General features: G+C 46.3%; 1 protein-coding gene across 3 annotated transcripts in view; it reads right to left on the bottom strand.

Moving 5' to 3' along the window:
* Positions 1-644: 644 nt before the first annotated feature.
* The window catches only part of LAMA2 (laminin subunit alpha 2), a 546,302-nt gene continuing 528,826 nt past the window's right edge, over positions 645-18,120 (bottom strand). For all 3 annotated transcript variants that reach the window (XM_077162869.1, XM_077162870.1, XM_077162871.1), the window contains 7 exons: positions 11,265-11,377; positions 10,760-10,949; positions 8,329-8,484; positions 6,866-7,019; positions 4,307-4,437; positions 2,224-2,446; positions 645-906 (listed from right to left, as the gene is read on the bottom strand). In XM_077162869.1, coding sequence (XP_077018984.1) covers positions 749-906; positions 2,224-2,446; positions 4,307-4,437; positions 6,866-7,019; positions 8,329-8,484; positions 10,760-10,949; positions 11,265-11,377 — 1,125 coding nt within the window. In that variant the 3' untranslated portion in view covers positions 645-748. The remainder of the gene's footprint in view (positions 907-2,223; positions 2,447-4,306; positions 4,438-6,865; positions 7,020-8,328; positions 8,485-10,759; positions 10,950-11,264; positions 11,378-18,120) is intronic.

Here is an 18,120-nt window from a genome sequence, read left to right as displayed (position 1 = left end):
TCCTTCTTCTCCACTTACTGCAGACTGTGAGGTCCACGGGAAACTTACGAGCCCAAAGCCTCGATGCTGCTGTATAAGTGTGTGCATAATTGTTACTGTGGGACTTGGTTCTGGAGTCTTCCCAAAGCCTATAAATCATCATCAAACAAGAAAATCAAGTAATTAAGCTCTCCACCCTGAATCTGATCTTTACTCTTTACCTTCAGCATAGAAAAGTATTCACTCATACAGCTGATTTAACTCTCTAATAATGAGCCTGGGTCAAGGAAATGACTTGCTAATTCTCTCACAAACAGAGAGAGTAAAGTAGCTGATTTCCTCCCTTCCAAGTGCACTGTTGGCTTTCGGTGGTCTGGATGGGAAAGCAAAGCTGACATACATGGAAAAGAATGATAAAAAGTATTAATGCGGGTATGTTAAAAAAAAAGTTACCTTCAGAAATTAAATCTGAAATCTTCTTGAGAGGACTCTGGGACACGGTGCAAATTCAACAATCTATGGTCAGCCGCTTTTTTTCCCTCAAAATCACACCAAACAAGTGGTTATTTAGAATGGGATAGCTGGTTTAATATTCATGGACTCGAGAAAGAACTTGAGTTAAAATTCAATCTGGGATCTGAATTAGCACCACTCAAATACAGAAAGAATCCAATACATGTGCACAAATGCGTTTTATTGACATACATGGGCAAAATAGGTGAGTTTTACTCGCTGTGCTTTACGGAGGCAGCCGCCCGGGGGAGGCTGCTCAGGCGGCCGGGCAGGCCACCGGCTGAACGCCGCGCAGCTCCAGCGCCCTGGCGAAGCTCACGTGTAGAGGCTTGCCGCTGCCTTTGGTGAGCCGCAGCGCCCGGATGCAGCCTCGGAAGCGCACGCTGGTGGTCAGGCCAAACTGGGGGATGCCGTCTGGGAAACACAAGAGAGCGGCTTAGTGGGGGAATGTCGCTGCTCCACGGGAACGGCCCGTTCCCGAGGTCAGCTGCTAGCGCGTGTTTGCAGGGGAGGCTGTCTCCTGTGAGGTCAGTGACTTCAGCTCTTAGTAACTGAAGCGGTAGAGCCATCAACTCCTTTGCACTCAGGTATCAGGGAATATGAAAACGTCCAGTACTATATGTTTTAAAACATTAGACAAAGACTCTGCTTTGGTATGAGCTAACATACAGTTGTGACTTAAAACCATTCAATTTTATTTAATGAAATAAAGGAGTTGATTGAAAACTCAACTGAATCAGGATATGGTTTCTGAAGGTGACTTGATTACTCTCTTATATTGTAAAGAGTATATCCCAAAGGTTAAGTGGGTCAACAAGTCATGCAAAAGCCTCTTCCTGTTATTAAGGAGAGACTTTCCTCTCCCCACTGCCTACACAAATGAGGCAGCCTGTGAATGGAGATGTAAATTTTATGCGTCATAATAGCATGGGGAATATCCTGACTGAAGCTGAAGTAGGCCTTTTAAAAGCCCAGATGAAGCCTAAATCAGTCCCTATTTCTCCCGTATCTTTTCCTCCTTCAACCACTGTTGAGTATATATTTTGTTTGTTTTGTTAAGCAGAGGAATTTTATATAGATGTAGACAAAAAGCTTCCCTTGCCAAAATGATGCAAGACCATTTGAGAAGCTTGTATCACCGCAGTGTTTATCAAGAAGCACTTGGCTTTTTTCTTTTCAAGTTGGCCACTTTTGTTTATGACACTTTGGGAAACTCTTGGCAGTTCATACACTATATTTAATGTGCTGGAGAGGAATTTGGAATGCAGTTTTATTGCTTGGGTTTCTTTGCAATATAAATATAAACTCAGTAATAACCTAAGGGGGAAATCAGCTATGTTTAACCCAATTACTTCCAGATCTGGAGGAAATAATTTCCATAATATTTTATGAATCCTCTGGTATATTAATTTAAAATAATCAGAAAGAACAACAACTATGGTATCCATTTCTGTTAAATGCGTTCTCTCTTTAATAAGCCAAATTCATTTCCTCCAGCTTCAGTCTCCCCACAAATGAAACTGTGGGGACTGTCATGAAAAGTTCTGCCCCATGTGGTTTCTATACGTAATGTGTTCATTTTGCAGGCCGGGGTCAGGTCAGGAGGTATTTATGGAGCCGGGAAGCAGGTACACCTGAGCACATAGCCTGGTACCTATGAACATCAATGTCAATGTCTCTGAAAGCACTAGCATAACAGACCAGAGCCATGCTTGCTGGGCAGTCACGCACCTGGGAAGCCTCCCACAAACACGGGGTCATTGGTGTCGGCTGACGTGGATGCTCGATCTGGGCTCTGTGCCTCCACCTGGTGTCCATCCACGACCAGCTCCAGGCGGTGCTTGGCCTTGTGGGCGGTGACCCTGTGCCACCGCCCATCGCACAGCCGCCCTGGGATCCCCGCATCGTAGACAGCGGTGAACCTGCCCGCGCCATTGTCCACGTGCGCCATCAGCTGCAAGGTGGGCATCAAAGGGGCATGGAGGGCTCGTTAGAGGGCTGTGAGATGGCTGCTCCCACACGCGGCCCCTCTCTGCGCAGGCCTGCAGGGGTCTGCAGTACACACAACTGGGCCACACTAAAAACATTCAGTATTTGGTGAAAATTAAAATACAAACCCAGTCCCTGGGAGTGGCAGGTAATGGCTTTTGCTTGTTTGGGGGAAACAAACAAAATATTCTGATTTTGCTTTCAGAAAATGTGAAATCCAATTTGAGGCTAGATAACAAGAAAAGGACCTAATGTACATGAGCAGGCACCCTTTGAATGCTTATTCTGTGCATGCACTCTTCTTGAGTTCTTGTGAACCTTACACGGTCCTCTTTAAAAGGTATTTTTAAAGTAATTCACTAGTGGGGTTTAAAAATTCATTTTAAAGGATAAGCATTGTGGGTTTTCTTTTTTAAATTGAACTTTTGATGTTTTCACTACATTTTTCTTTGCACATGGATTCCATTTTAGAGACAGGATTAAGAATTACGTGAATTACTCTAGGGGTAGGCTTCAAGTCACAGGTGCCAAAGACCTTGAGCCTGAAGGCGAGTTACTTTCCTAACTGTGAGGAAGAGACAGTGGAAATTTTGTCTAAATGAGAAAAATCTGTACTTGGTAACATGGAAAGTTGAGACCACAGAATTCTCTTGAAGCCAACGACAAAAGGAAACATATTGAAGCATTAAAAAAAACTTGAACAATTCAGCAATATATTGACAAAGTAGAAAAAAAGGATATATGATTTTTAAAAAGATTAAGTGCAAGAAAAAAGTGTAAGAAAAGTTTGTAAACTATACAGTGATATATATATATCAGTTACTAGTTTTACTATTTTGAGTGGAGTTTGTAATAACAGGATTTTGCATATGAAAGGGACCTGGTGAGAACTCCGCAGGCATTGCCAGGGAACTTGGTACACTGACAGGGTGACTGTAACAGCAGTTAGAACAGGTGATGAAATGACACTAAATCAAACAAGATGTAGTGGATGTGTATTTTGAAATTTGACAAAACTATTCAGTGTTGCTTATTTGTTCACTGCTGATGCCTCAGAGCTGCTGGGTCTTTTCTACTTATTGCTTTAGAGGGTGGGTTGGAGACTGGAGGCAGGAAGGTAGGAAGGGATGCAGACAGAGATTGCTAGGTGGTTTCTCTTCCTAGGAGGTGACCCTGCCCATAGAATGGAATACGAACAGAGCTGAATTATGATTCCTACTTCATAGCCAACCAGGAGACTTGTGAATTTCTTAGTTTGCTTTCTCTTTATACTGGACCCCCACGTTACAAAGTGGGTAGTGTACAAACGAGTTCTCTCACTGTAGACCCTGCTAACAGGCAGGGACTAAAGAGGAGTTTTAAAAGAGATCAATCCACTGTGAGCAAATTGGCACAATACTGTTATTATGAATTGGATTTTCTTTGTAATGATCTCTGGACACTTTTAAATAACAACTGAGACACCTATGTCAGCCTGAGCCCTTCTGAGAGGCGTCCACCCTGATCAGTGTTGGTGATCTGAGCACCTCCCATTGTTCCCACTGGAACCAGCACCTGCAGACTGAGCTCGGAAGGGAGAGGACGACAGCGCTTTAGGGCAGCGAGGGCAGTGCCTGACGTCTCAGACGAGGCTTCCTAAAGACACAATGGCTCGCCAGGGAATGAGCACACAGACTAATTTTACTGAGATAATCTAGAAGGATGAAAAGATACAATCTAGATTTCTCCCAACAAGGAACGCAGCGAGGCGTCAACCCAAAGAGCTCCGGGTCGAATTCCCCACCCAGGAACAAGACGATGGGGAGAGGCAGGAATGTCCGCTCACCTTTCCATCAATCATTTCGATGCCCAGTCCATCCATTTTTTGGCTGCTGATTCCCAGAAGAACTCCAGTGGTTCTGGTTGTGCGGAATTCAAATTCTATAAGAAGGTCCAATCCCACTTTGAATCCACCAACTGTAAGATGAAATTGTTTTTAACTGTAGTTTAGAGTTTAGGGAATGTTATCTCAAAATTATACAATGTAATAGCTTCCCTAGATTTTAAATCAGGTGTTAGACAGTTATAAGGATGCAAGCTACAGATTCCTATGTGGTCTTTACTTCCACTGCTGTGTTACTGACACGCCTGGCAGTTATTACTTACTTTCTCAGTTGTCTTCTTTGCAAGAATCTAAGTCTCTTGAAGGCAGGAACTTTGTCTATATTGCTCACCATTTTATCCCTTGCATCTAACAAAGTATCTGACACATGGTGCAAGTTTAATATACAATTTGTTGAATAAATGAATGAATGAACCTCAGAGATTGACTCAAACGATCTCACAGACAGGTAGGATTATGCTAGAAGTCTTTCTGTTGGCTGAAACAGAGCAATTCAGTGATTATTTAATAAAATTTTATTGGGGCACTGAAAATGGTAACACAATGATCTGAAAGCTTTCAAAAAGTTCCCAAACATTTTATTTATAAAGAGAGGATTCCAAGTATTATCTGAATGGGAAGATTCTGGAACATATATAGACTTCTCTAGTTCATTCAGTTCAGTCTTTTCTCTACACTTTTCCATATTTGATTCATTCATTTATTTAATCTTTTAGCAAGCATTTAAGACATGCCTCTGAGAAGCAAAGTGATTTGTTAAGGTCCATACTAGATCACATCAGTTGCATGGAGCATTAGGAAAGAACTCATGACAACTTTTTCCATGTCTTCTACTCATTAAGCAACAGAAAAAATAAATGCTATCTGTAACCACAATCATCTCCAAAGAAGGGTGGAACTTCTTGCATGAAGGGTTTTTTGCTCTCAGTGGGTTTGGTATGGCGGAGGTGGATCTAGAATAGATTTCAAGAGTAAAGCATAGAAGGAATTGAATTGTTTTGCAAAATAAAGCCGTAAGACTTTGTTTCTGTTGCCAAAAGAAGAAGCAAGGAGAACAGACGGTGACATAAGCAGTTCAGCTGGGCACAGAGGGTTAAGAGGCCAGAAAAACCCCAGTGAGGTTTTTTTAAAAAAAAAACAACTTTAAAAAATAAAGATGAGCAAGATTTAAACAGAAGTTGCATGTTTTCCAGTGACAGACCATCCAAGTCTCGTGCAGATTGTATTACACTGTGTGTTAAGAGAGTGACGAGTTAGATGACATTGGAGAAGTGGCTGATTTTCTGGTTAGAACTTAAAGAGCCCAGCAGGGTGGTAAGTCAGTGCATGAGCTGTGGAAGCTGCAGACTGCCGCCCAATTTGACCAAGAGACTGTTGGCCCCTGTGAACCGCAGAAATCTTGGCGAAGAATTTGGGCTTCCACAGTGCATGGTATTGGGGTCCGATATAACCCCCACTGTTTAGATATTTAATGTCCCCTGTGGTTTTCTGTTTTCTGCTTCTACCTACTTTGGGTTTTCAGCTGTGCTCGTTGTGGAAGTGCCCTGTGTTTGCTTCCACCTCCCACGACTTCTGCATGTGCGTCGTCTTCTAAACCCTCTTTAAATGTCCCTCCCTCCGTGACGTTTTTCTTCATCTCCTCACTTGGATATTTCTTCTAGTCACAGAAGTTTACTTGTGTTTCTTTCATGGTTTTGTATTTGAGGTATATTCTTAAATGAAGGAATGACATCTTATTTACTTCTCTGTTTCCCATAATAACTTGCACATATATATGTGCTCATTATTTTAATTTAATTTAATTTTTTGTGGGGGAGGGTGCATGGCCTGGGAATTGAACCTGGGTCTCCTGCACAGAAGGAGAACATTCTACCACTGAGCCGCCTGTGCACCCTGTTATTTCTTTTTTAATGAACGAATGCAGGTGTCTATGATAGTTATAATGAGTGAGGAGTCTAGCTTACAGTATGTTACCGTCAGATTTTTGGGCATTTATGTAGAGCCTATTCTTACTTTACTCTTCATATTATATATTCACTATCAGTGATGCAGACCTGCATTAGACATGCTCACTGGAAAGGGTGGAGCGGTACTTAGAGAAAGCCAGGGAAGGGAGCAGCCTGCAAGGGATTGAAGAGGAAGAAAGAAAAGTGGGAGTTCATCTCCAGAGGGGCAGACCAGGAAAACCGGAAGATAAACAAAATACATAGTGTAAGCATATGGGCCCTCTTGAGGAATTACATTTATTTTGTTGTTATTGATCTCCAATGATGGGGAGGGAATGAACTCTTTACATAGCCTTTTACTTTATTTCTTCTCTCAGTTCTAATCAGAATCAGATACAATAATGTTTAAGAGGCATTTTTATTACCTCTATAAGTTTTCATTTCTAGGTGAAATTAGAAGAAACTGGGTCAGGACACCAGCTTTTATGCATTTGTTTTTGGCACAGGCAAGAAGACATTATTTGCATTCAGGAGGAAGGAAAGAGAAGAGCCTCACCTGCTGCGGCATAGCCGGTCCCATCAAAGTAGGTCCCCTTCTCAGCACTTGCAAAACACGTTCCCACATGGAAGCTGGAGGTTGGCTTTTCGAGATCAGCCGGAGCCTCTGCCATCTGCAGGTTCCTGATGCAGCCAGCAATGCTGTAGGTCACCTGGACGTTCAGGCAAGAAGGAGCCAACGTGAGGTTAAGGTAGACCTTTCCCCTTCAGGGCAGGCAATCCTTTGTGGTGTGCTCTAGACATGTGCTCCTCTGCCAGTTGTCTCTGGGGTCTGCAAAGGCTTCCTGGGCGTGTGCCGTCGCCCCAAGCTTCGCAGCTGGGGTGCTGAGAGCCTGTGCATCCTCTCGGCTGGGATGTGTGCATCATCCTGGTGGTCCCCTGTCTGACTTAGAGCTATTAGCCCTGCATTAGCCCTGATTTCATGTTCCTATGGGGAGTTTATTAACCTTACTATAAATACATTTTGTTATTATCTATGTTCAAGAGATAATTGGGTGCGGGTCAATGCTTCTTCCTGGGGCAAATTTAACAAGAGCAGTGGACCGTTCCCTATGAAAATGCACACACACAGAAAATGTGAAACTTTGCAATAAACATCTAGGGTTCAGGGACTCCGGCCATACATCAGTCATACTCTGCTCCGTTATACTTCATCTGGTTTCAGGGACTCAAGTTCAGCACTTTCTGCCCCTCTCATGCAAAGACTCTCATTTCAGTTGGCCTAGTTGTGTACCCCTCAGTGATGACGGAAAAGTAATGTTGACGAGCACGAGGGAGCCCAGTGCTGGGAGTCACAACCATCCTGCGCAACTGTCTGTGATGGGGGACAGAGCCATGTGTGTCCCTCGCGTTCGGATTTGAATGTGAGCATAGACAGGTGTCGTATTTGTCTGTAGTGACGTCTCCGCAGACACCGATCTGTTGAGCCTCTCGGGCCAGTGTTTTCCAAGTCAGACCAGAACACATGGTCTGACAACAAGTTATTCTGTGAATGTTGGTTCACAAAACTGTGGGGCTTTAAGTTCTGAATCCAATATTGGGCAACTGGAACCCACTTCATCTCCCGCTACTTTTCACCCCCGCCCCGGGCCAACGAGGGCAGCCACACCCTCTCCCTTCTTGCGGAGCTTCTACGTGCCTGGTACTATTGCCAGCACTTTAAATTTGTTACCCCAATTCAACCTCAGAGCAACGCTGTTTGTTTGGTATTATTACTACCTTATCTTACAACCGCGGGCGCGGTGGCACAGGAAGGCTAAGTAACCCGAGAAGGCCACTCAGATGGTGGACAGCGCGCGCCACCCCGCCCGAGGGGGCAGCTCCAGGCCCCGAGTCACACGGCGGGGAAACCTGCCCACTTCGAACACATCGTTTCCCCGTTTCCCCCTCCCTGAGCCGCTCGGGGAAGGGGTCTCATCACCCAGAAGCCACACCCCACAGGGGCACAGCCTGGACACTCACGGGGCCGATCCGCTGGGTTGTGTAGTTGGGAGGCAGCCCGCCCACGTACAGCATCCCCACCACGTCCAGGATGTCAGCCTTCCTGGGGCTGACGGTTCTGTTGGTGGCATCGTCCACAGACAGGATTCCTTCTTGCTTCGTTCGCATGATCTTAATCTACGAAAAGAGGAGTTGTGAATGCCAGTCTCGGGCAATTTCAAATAGCGTCGAGTCCAAAGCACACCATCTGTGATATCTCCGAGGAAAGGGGAAATTACTTTTGCTGAGGGCCTAGATGGCGTTACCCCCGATATAAGTGGAATTAGACCTATTTTACAAAACATTTTTAAATCTGTCCTCTCCCCGTCACGTCTAAAAGAGTATTTTCCCAGAGAGCTGTACACGGATGATCTCCTCGGTAGGTTGTCCAGCTCGCACCTGCACCCAGGGGAGGCGGGTGGGCAGCCAACAGCGCCCACCAATAGCACGGCACGAGTTTAGGGGGCTGCCAAACCAACGTCCGGTTTAAAAAGTGCATTCGTTTGTCTGAGCAAAGCCTGGGCTAATTCACACATGCCGCCTCTGCCTCACGGGCCGGGCCGCACAGAGGGAAGGGACAGCGGCGCATCCAGGCTGCACCACGGCCTGCAGTGGTGACCAGCAGGGCGCCCCGGATGAGGGGTGCTGGCCCATGCCGACAGGGCGGCGCGGAGCAAATGACCTTCGTGGAAGGAGGGAAGTCAGAGTGTGAAGACTAGCTCGGCTATAAGAATTCAGGTTCTGAATTTAGGAGAATGCGTGGGTAAAACCTAGCATTGTCAAATGCTAGAGTACAATGTTTAAAAATGAATCCAGGCCAGGCAACGGTGGCTCAGTGGCAGAGTTCTCGCCTGCCATGCCGGAGACCTGGGTTTGATTCCTGGAGCCTGCCCATGCAAAAATAAAGGAAGAAAGAAAGAATCCAGATTGGGGGTGCAAGGGCAGTGCAGTGGTAGAATTCTCACCTGCCATGTGAGAGACCCAGGTTCAATTCCCGGCCCATACACTTCCCAAAAAACAAACAAAAATTCAACAAATGGTGCTGCAATAACAGGATATACACATAGAAAAAAGAACGAAATGTGACCCCCACCATGGGGCATACAAAAAAACAAAGAATGAACCCAGATGGGATGGGTTGTATGGTATGTGAACAAACCTGTTAAAAATGAATCTAGGATAATTTAAGATTAGCGTTATATAAGACCTTATTTTTCACTTATCTATTCTGGTTTGGGAAGTAATTTTTAACAACCTAAAAATAAATCCCTCCCTAATTTGGCTAACTATAGTAATTAAGTTTCCCTTCTTAATCCCAGCCTCATTGTAGCCCAACAATGTCTTTTTCTCAAGTGTTATGTTACTATTCTGGTAGCCAGAGAACAAACACTTAATGAGAACTTCTTCATGAAGACCTATGTCTGCTGGTCATTAGCATCCAAGCAAATGCAAAGGTAGGTAGATTCCATTCTTATCTCCAAAATAAAAAGTTGGGTGGCATTGCATGTTTATTTTTTCAGATTCTTTGACTTTCTACAGGATATGAAGAGTCAAAGTATATTAATATATCAAATCCAACAGCTAGTGATATCCTACTCTGAAAATTAAACATTTTATTGGTCTACTTAGGGAAGCATTACTTAATAGGCTACCCCAGGTGCAGAGACAGATTCTGAGTTTTTGTTTGAATCAGGCCATATATTATCTATTTGCAATCATGCCAAAGACATCTGACAGCAGGCTGGAAGAGGACCCTTCTGCGCCCATAACAGCACCAGTTTCTGGGTGTGAGGCCAACACTTAAAAAGTGATCCAAATGAATGTAGGTAGAGAGGAAACCCTAGAACCTTTTAGGCATGCTGGGGCAGAGATGCTCCAACTCTTCTGGTTTTCACACAGTAGTAGGGGATGGGGGTCAGGGTAAGTCTTGGGACCCGTCTTAGTGCTGCCAATGTTTAGTCTTGCCAAATATTATTTCATAAAAGAGGGGGCTTTTAGCACCTTAAAAATAGGGAACGGCCTGGGAATAAAATGGTCCTTTGAATGGAGTGGACAGAGCTCCGTGGCCAGTGCTCTCGGTGTCTGAGATCTCACACCAACCGCAGGGCAATGCCTTCAGCTTCCTGGACCAGGTGTGGGGACAGATGTTGGGAACCCAGCTGTACAGATCAGTGATGGAACCCTGCGGCCCCTTGGCGAGGCATGGGGATGGTCAGCGATAGACCTCGCCAGGCCCCATCGCCTGTCCAAGGTCATGGCCCTGGCTTTATCTTAGCCCCTGCCCCCCTGCAGCAGTGGCTCCAGCATCAGTGTTTGCACTGGCAGGCTAAGACTGGCACCAGGGGAAGGCGGATGGGGCCACCAGTGCCGGCCCCCCTCATCTAAGGGCACTGCCAACGTCCGGGACTATTACCTTGTGCCACTGGCCATCATTGATTTTGGTTGGGATCATGGTTTTGGTGTCTCCACTTCCCAAGTCATAGCTGAAGTAAGGCAACCCATTTCTCAGCTGAACTGTAGCAAAATCAGCGTGATTGATCCGAGCCATGTAAAAAAGCAAGCCTGACTCAGCTTCGGTTCGCACTTCAAACTCAATTGTGAGGCTGTGAAATTCAAATAATAAGAATACAAGATTAAAAGAGCAAACCAAGAGCATCTTATTTCTATCCTTGCTCCAGGACACAGTGACAGCAGATCATGTGCCCATTCCCACGGAAGTAGGGCAGACCTCCTCAGGCATGACTGCTCTCCAGGTCTGCTGGTTGCTTGAGAAATAGAATTCTACTCTTTACTATGCTCAGTGAAGGTAAAATACAGCCTCAGTCATTAATAAGTGTAGTTGATTAAACCTGATTGAATGCAAATACTCAGTGCCCCCATTTATTGGTTCTCATCCGATATCTCAGAATAATACATACCGGTTTTTAACTTTGGTGTCATCAAATGCAATTGCGATGTGGCTGTTTTTTGAAAGCCCAAACTGCTTGCTTCCCAACAAAAGGGCTGGTTCTGATTCTGCAGCACAAAGACCCTGTAAAATAGGAAAGAGAGAGGAAGAAATGGACTCTGTTCTTTAAAAATGTAATGTTGCTGTCCAATTGTTTCTTATATATTAGCACGGTGCCCTCGTATAGTCTTATCCAAGCTCCTTGAGAATAAAAATTGCCTCTTACTTATCTTTGTATTCTACTCCGTCATAGGTAATTATTATTAAATGCTTATTGAATGGGAATCAGTTTTCTTATATTGCATCCTGGGATTACCAAATGAATGTCCTCAAGACATTTATTGATTAAGTGGTGCTTTCATTATCCTCAAAGGAAAAATATTGCTTATATTTCTGAGGAAACTGGAATTTCCTTTCCACTTTTGCTTCACTTATGAGGAGTTTTTACTCTTAGGAGATTGTCACCAGGAAAATGACAAGCTAACTACACAGGAGGTGATAAGAGTAGAAAAAGGTTTCCCTTCTTGCTTATCCCTGTTGCCTGCTCTATTACTTTTCCTTGAAAATTACTGGCCCGCTGCAAGGTTTCTGTGAATTTAGACTTTAAGGGGATGTCTCTAAACCTGCAAGTCAGCCTGTTCAGGACCTCAGCCAGTTGCTAGGCAACCCAGCACATTTTAAAATGCAACCCACCATACACCATCTCAGCTGCCACCGCTCAAAGATTAGCAACACAGGGGTGGGGGTGGGGCACGGGATGGGCTTGGCAGCAGAAGACTTGTGCAGTCATTTTGGTCACTGCTCTGCTGTCACCGTCTCGAAATCCTGCATGATTTTTGAACAGGGGCCCTGCATTTTCATTTGCACTGGGCCTGCAAGGTGGGCTTGGCTACGTGGACCATATGTGGCTACTGTGACCCTCAGCTCAACAGATACGTCAACCCAAATAATTAAGGCCATAGTCCCTTCCCTCCCCTCTGTATTCGCACAAGACAAGCTCCTGCACAGGCTGCTTTGGCGGTCCTTCAGAACGCACAGTCCCTGAGAAGATACCAAGCCTGCGTGCTCTGATCCACACATCTGCTTTTCAAATGCTAAGATCCTAAGATGCACTTCACAGCTCTGGATGGCCACTGCCCTGGAGAGCCTGGCTCAGCAGACGTTTCTAAACAGCCCGGGCAGCGTCTTTGATGCAACCAGTGTACCTCAGTTTACCTTGGTGCACAGGGAATTGTGTATTCATGAGGAAAGCCTTGTTCTCTTTTCTCTCAAGCCTAATCAAGCCGAGCACTTGGCTGCGGCAGGGGAGGGGCTCTGAGTGTTTTCAAATGCTATCACATTGGTCTTCGTGGAAGTTATTTCCCTCCTTGGTTCCCAGGAGATGGTCAGTTATAAAAAACAGACTGGGGCTGGACATGCAAAGCCCAGCATGCAGGACAGGAGAACGCGGTCCCTCCGCACAGCTGACCGGCCGCTGTGGCTGCACCAGGCAGCACCTCGGCCCGCAGAGAGCGCCCGGGCGGGAAAGGCTTCCCGGCTCAGAGCAGAGGCGCTGCTGACAGGGTGGGGACCACCTGCCGGGCAGTCCCGGTGGCCCCTGCACTGAGACTCGGTGCCTCCCACAACCCCCACAGAGACCCCAAAGAGAGTCAGTGCGGCCTGCTCTGTGGCCATGGGGCCAGAACGCCACAGAGCACCCGCAAGCTCTCAACTCTGAAAATTGAGGGGTTAAAAACCCCAATGCTGAGGAATTATGGCCCGATAATGGGTGGCCTTAAAGAGAGTCCCCAGCAGGTTATTTCCACATTATCCTTGCCGCCTGTCTGGCTCCTATCTGTAAATGTTACGGTAAAATGACTTTTCTAATATAACGTTTAATATCATCGAGGTGGCAGTTCTAAGGATTAGGTATTGCACTGGTGGCCACTATGAGCTTTGGGGAGCAGACAGGTATTTCTGAAACTGGTCCGAGCTGAGCTGCAGTGCTCTGTCACCTGGTATAGGTGTGACGACTTATGCCATTTTAGGAAAACCTCTGACTGGAAATGAGCAGGGGCTCTGCAGGGGTCCTTTTAAGAAGCCCTGCCTGCAACACCTCTTGAAATTGGGGAAGAGCACGTGCTGTAGGGGGTCCCTCTTCATTTCTGCATGGGGTGGGGGTGGGTGGGGGGGTGAGGGGTGGCTTGAGGACTAGGCAGAAGCCACGGCTGGCCAAATAGTGTCCTCGGATTGGCCAGTTACTGAAGAGAGGTGCTAACAAACTGATGACTCTAACAGGTGAGCTAAACGTGGGAAGTCATTATGGCAGGTTTACTTTTCTTTAAAGGGACTCTGAACTGCTGTTTGCTGTCACTGATTTGCAACAGGATGGCCATCAGAGATGTTGCATTAATAAAACTTGATGGTGGATTGGGCTGTGTTCCCCAGAACAAACATAATCTGCCTCTCTGTGGGTGGGAACCTGTGGTAGAGAGGACATTTGGGGGATGTGAGTTTTAGTTACGGTGTGCTCCTTAATCAGGATGGCAGGAGGCCTTAGAGAGGCCAGGATGTCAGTGGAAACCAGGAGAGTAAAAGCAGAGTCACCGCTATGTGACAGAGGGTCCAGCCAAGCCAGCCCGAGGCAGCCAGCCCACAAGCTGCTGACCCCAGGGGGAGGCAGCCTCGGAGCCTGCGATGCTTCCTGGTGTTGCCACCCCACTGCACGGTGCTTGTTACGGCAGGGCATACGGAGACGAGCAGCTCCCACCTCCCTCTAGGACACGAGCAGCTGCAGACTGCTGAGAAGCGCCCGAGTAAGAGGATTTCTGTATTACAGCCACTTCAGAGTTTACACGGGGAAGAAAAGAATCAGACCTCTAGCTAGTAAATTTTGGGGTGCAAATCTTGACCTCTTCTCTCCCTCAGAGGGAGGGAGACTGCACGGCACCTGCTGTGCACCGCCCCGCCCCCGTACGGGAGGGTGGGGCTCGCATCCTGCCATGCAAGCTCCTTTCCTTCCAGTGCTGTAAAGGGAATACGTGAGATGGAACCGAAAATGCCCCCGGTTCTCACAGGAATAAAACAACTCTGTCCCTGAGGATGTTTTCAACCCTGCTTCTATGCTAGGAAGGGGGGCAGCTAGGAGGGGGAGGGGACTTCAAGGACCCCTGAAAGAATGACCATCGCGGGCTGTGTCTTCTGGGGGTCACCCGCGGTGCGGACGGGGTGCTTTCGCTGGGTTGTTGTGGAATTACTGATCTTTGCAATGCATTAAAACAACAAAAAATTAGGGTCACAGGAGAAGCTCATCAATCTCAACGCATGACAATCCTGCCACCTGGTGGGGACTCTGTACAGTACCGCAAGTTTACATGGGGGAGGAGTGGTGAAAACCAAGGACACGATGTACCTGCTGCTTGTTTATCTCCGCCTGGCAGGTGACCAGTGGTGGGCAGACTGGCAGGAGCGGGTGGGGGCAGAGGCGATGTGGGGTGCACCTGTGAGTAGGGCAGGGTGGCTGATGGGAGATGAGGGCAGATGTGCTTCTGAAAACCAGGTTTGGAGAAGTGGGCAGTGCAGCAGATTCATAACAGGGCAAAACCCACTCATTTCATTCTGGTCAGAATAAAGCAGTAGTCATTTCCAACGGCCGGCTGCTGGCTGACACTTGGAAATGAGTTGTTGTATTCGGGATAGCATACGATTGGTTGACAGGCATTCCCTGAATTCAGATTGGTCCAGAGCAGAGATTTAAATTACACTGATCTAAACTGGCATCTTTACTCTTGTCATTGAAAGCACCCAGTAATGAATGGTCATAACAACTGCATCATTTTCTTCTTTCTCAAGTCAATTATCTCTTTCACAAACATGGGCAACAGAGTCACAATCAAGAAGTTGGATGTGTATTTGTGATGTTACTAAGGGAAAGATACTTTTTAACAGCCCTAATTCTAATATTCTGAAATATAAGATCCCCTATCAAGTGATTTGTAGGGAAACTGAATTATAGTAACTCCCTGTACATGAGCTGTTTGGCAGTACTATTTACCTTAATGCCTGAACAGAGATTCTGGGCAGCATGGAAACATGGGTTTTGCTTTAAATACATTTCAGTACCCAATCTCTGTACCCTTTGATCTGGACTGCAATGAGCTTTTTTCTTTCCTTTTTCTGCTCACCCCTTTTTCCTAATCCCAAATTAGCAAAGGGACTTACACGGCTGCTCACATATAGCCTCTTAGTTTTCACACTTTAAACTTTGAGATTCAAAGTTCAATTTAGCAATAAAATTCAAGTAAAAAAAATGCAGCCCACTCACTGGTTTACAAAACCCCACAGGCCAATTGTGTTCACGATTTGGTATAAACACTTGCAGAGAACGCATCATGTTTTGGTAAATCTAACTGTTCTCCAAGAGAACTATGCAGAAATCTATGAAGGAAAGTTTCCTCTAGCTCAAAAAGGGCTAAAAACCAAGACAGAAACATAAAGGGAAGATACTTCTTTTTATATTTATTAACACTGCCAAGGGAGTTAATGAGCTCGCAGTCTCTTCTAATCTATGATGTTGTAACATTAATAATAACAGGGTTGACATAGTCCACTTCACCTGGCCAGGGATTTTCAAAATACTAAAGCTTCCATGAAGAAAAGCAAATGTCTTGGTCCTGCAAATGGCTGGCGGGGTGCGATGGGGCTGGGAGGGGTGGGGTGGGGTGCAGAGGGTGGGGGTGGGGTGGGGTGCAGAGAGTGGGGGTGGGGTGGGGTGTAGAGGGTGGGTTTAAAGAAGGAAAAGCAGGGCACAGGAATAGGGGGCGTGCCTGTCGGCCCTGCTAGGACAACCATGGAGCTCAGAGATCCGCAGGTCCCATTCCAGGAAACAACCTCTAAGTCTCAGTTCTTCAATTAATTCTTAGAAGTCTAAATTGTGATCCAAAGGGAAACGGATGGGAATTGATAAGTAGGGGAAACTTGAGAGAATAATGAGTTTGCTTAAAAGCAGGATATGCAGTCCCTCCACTTTCTCAATGTTTCCCCCACCCTAAAAGGGTGACAGGCTTCAACTGCTTTTAGGGGGGAGACGACTTGTTGCTCTGGAGGGGTCAGGGGCCAGGCGCCCGCTAAGCCAACGCAGAGCTTCTTCTCTCACAGTAGGCTTCAGAGGTAGATCTGATTGACCTTCTTTTTCTGTGAGTTTCTCCCACGTAGAGCGGACAAGTAACCTGAGTTCACGGCGTACAGGTGGGTGGGCGGGGGCGCGGCGGGGGCGTGGCGCGGCTGGGTCCCTCCTCCCACAGAGACGCAGCCATTGGACTGAGTGTTGGGGGGGTGGGGTGGGAATGGAGGTCGAAAACCACTACTTCCGATTTATCTTTTTTTCCCTAAATTATAAGAGCAAACCACTTTAAAGAATATTTTTTTAAATCGTGAAAATCACCTCTAGTCTGTAAATACATTTGCTGTTAGAATTTGCTGTATTTATGGCAAAAGTTTTCATGGTTTTCTATTAATACAGATGTGATTATGCAGAATATTATCGTTTACATCCTGCTTTTCCTACTTAACAGAATGCCCTAAGGATTTCATCATCATTTTGTATGGTTTCAGTGGAAAGAGTTTAAGCATTAGAGTGTGGGGACACATTCAGACCTGCATTTGATGGCCCTGTTTCCATGCTTCTGGGCACCACTAACTATTTTCTTAGATGGCATTAATGCTGTCCCATGCTCTCCACTTATCCTGACCAGCCTCCCCACCTATTTTCTTTTTTGCATTATTTACGTCCATGTCAGACTTTCTTAACTCTTTCTCGCTCGCTGGCTATCATGATATTTTATTCATCCCTGCATTTAGTAGGTTCTTAATAAACGTCTGTTACAAAATTAATGGGTGAAACTTTTAACTTTCAGTAACTTCTAAAAAGCAGGTATCATCCCCACTCCCCGCCTAAAAAGAAAGAATAAAAGAAAGAAAGAAACCAAATTTAAAAAGAAGATAGCTATGGCTTTATGAATTGAGCTCAAAAACACAGGTCAGCTCGATAGAGATGGAAAGTTCTGGAACACATAATGCGGGCCCCATGCTCGTAAATCATCAGAACATGCAGGAGCAAGGCCACAGGGCTGGGGCTCAGGCCCCGGTGTCAGCGCCAGGTGCTCGGCCATGGCCGTGGCCGTGACGGCCCTTCCAGGCTCTGCTCCCTCACGGGGAGAGCAGGAGTCGAGGTCTGGGGCCCCTCTCGCCTCCGGTCCTCTAGGCTCCTTCCCCAAGCAGCCTCTCGGGCCACCACTCAACTCCTCTCCCGCTTTTGTACTAATTAAAGTGGATGCTGCTTTGGAAAAGCAAAAGCACACACTGCTGAGAGGAAATGGAAGCTGGAATTAGAACAGAAGGATATTAAAGTCCCAGATGGGCAAATATCGTCATTTCCAGTAAAAGAGAAAAAAACGTGGTCTCAAGAAACTGCACAGGGATGTGCTAAAGACACCCTATAAAATTAAGGCTGGGTGCGCAGCACCTTTCAGAAAGAAAGGGGATTGCTGGGGCCAGAGGGGCTCTCCCCAAATAACCCAAACCACCTGGGCTGGGCTGAGGGGCTCCAGGGGAGGGCAGTGGGGGTGACATGAGGCCCCCGAGGGCCCGGCTGACTGCCTTCGGCTCCGATGATGAACTCACAGCGTGGCGCAGCTGCTGAGAACTGCACTCTCAGACGTGGTAACAGAAACGTGAGGACGGGGGAAGGGGGGCAGCTCTCACTGCCCCTACACGGGTCACTCCATTTTGGCTCTTATGGGCTATTCTAGGTGCCATATTTTGAAAGGGACATTTCAAACTTAAGAGTA

Source organism: Tamandua tetradactyla, chromosome 5 (assembly GCF_023851605.1).
Source record: "Tamandua tetradactyla isolate mTamTet1 chromosome 5, mTamTet1.pri, whole genome shotgun sequence".
NCBI classification, from domain to species: domain Eukaryota; kingdom Metazoa; phylum Chordata; class Mammalia; order Pilosa; family Myrmecophagidae; genus Tamandua; species Tamandua tetradactyla.
The sequence above is the reverse complement of the archived record's forward strand: the minus strand, read 5'-3'. Positions and strand labels throughout refer to the sequence as shown.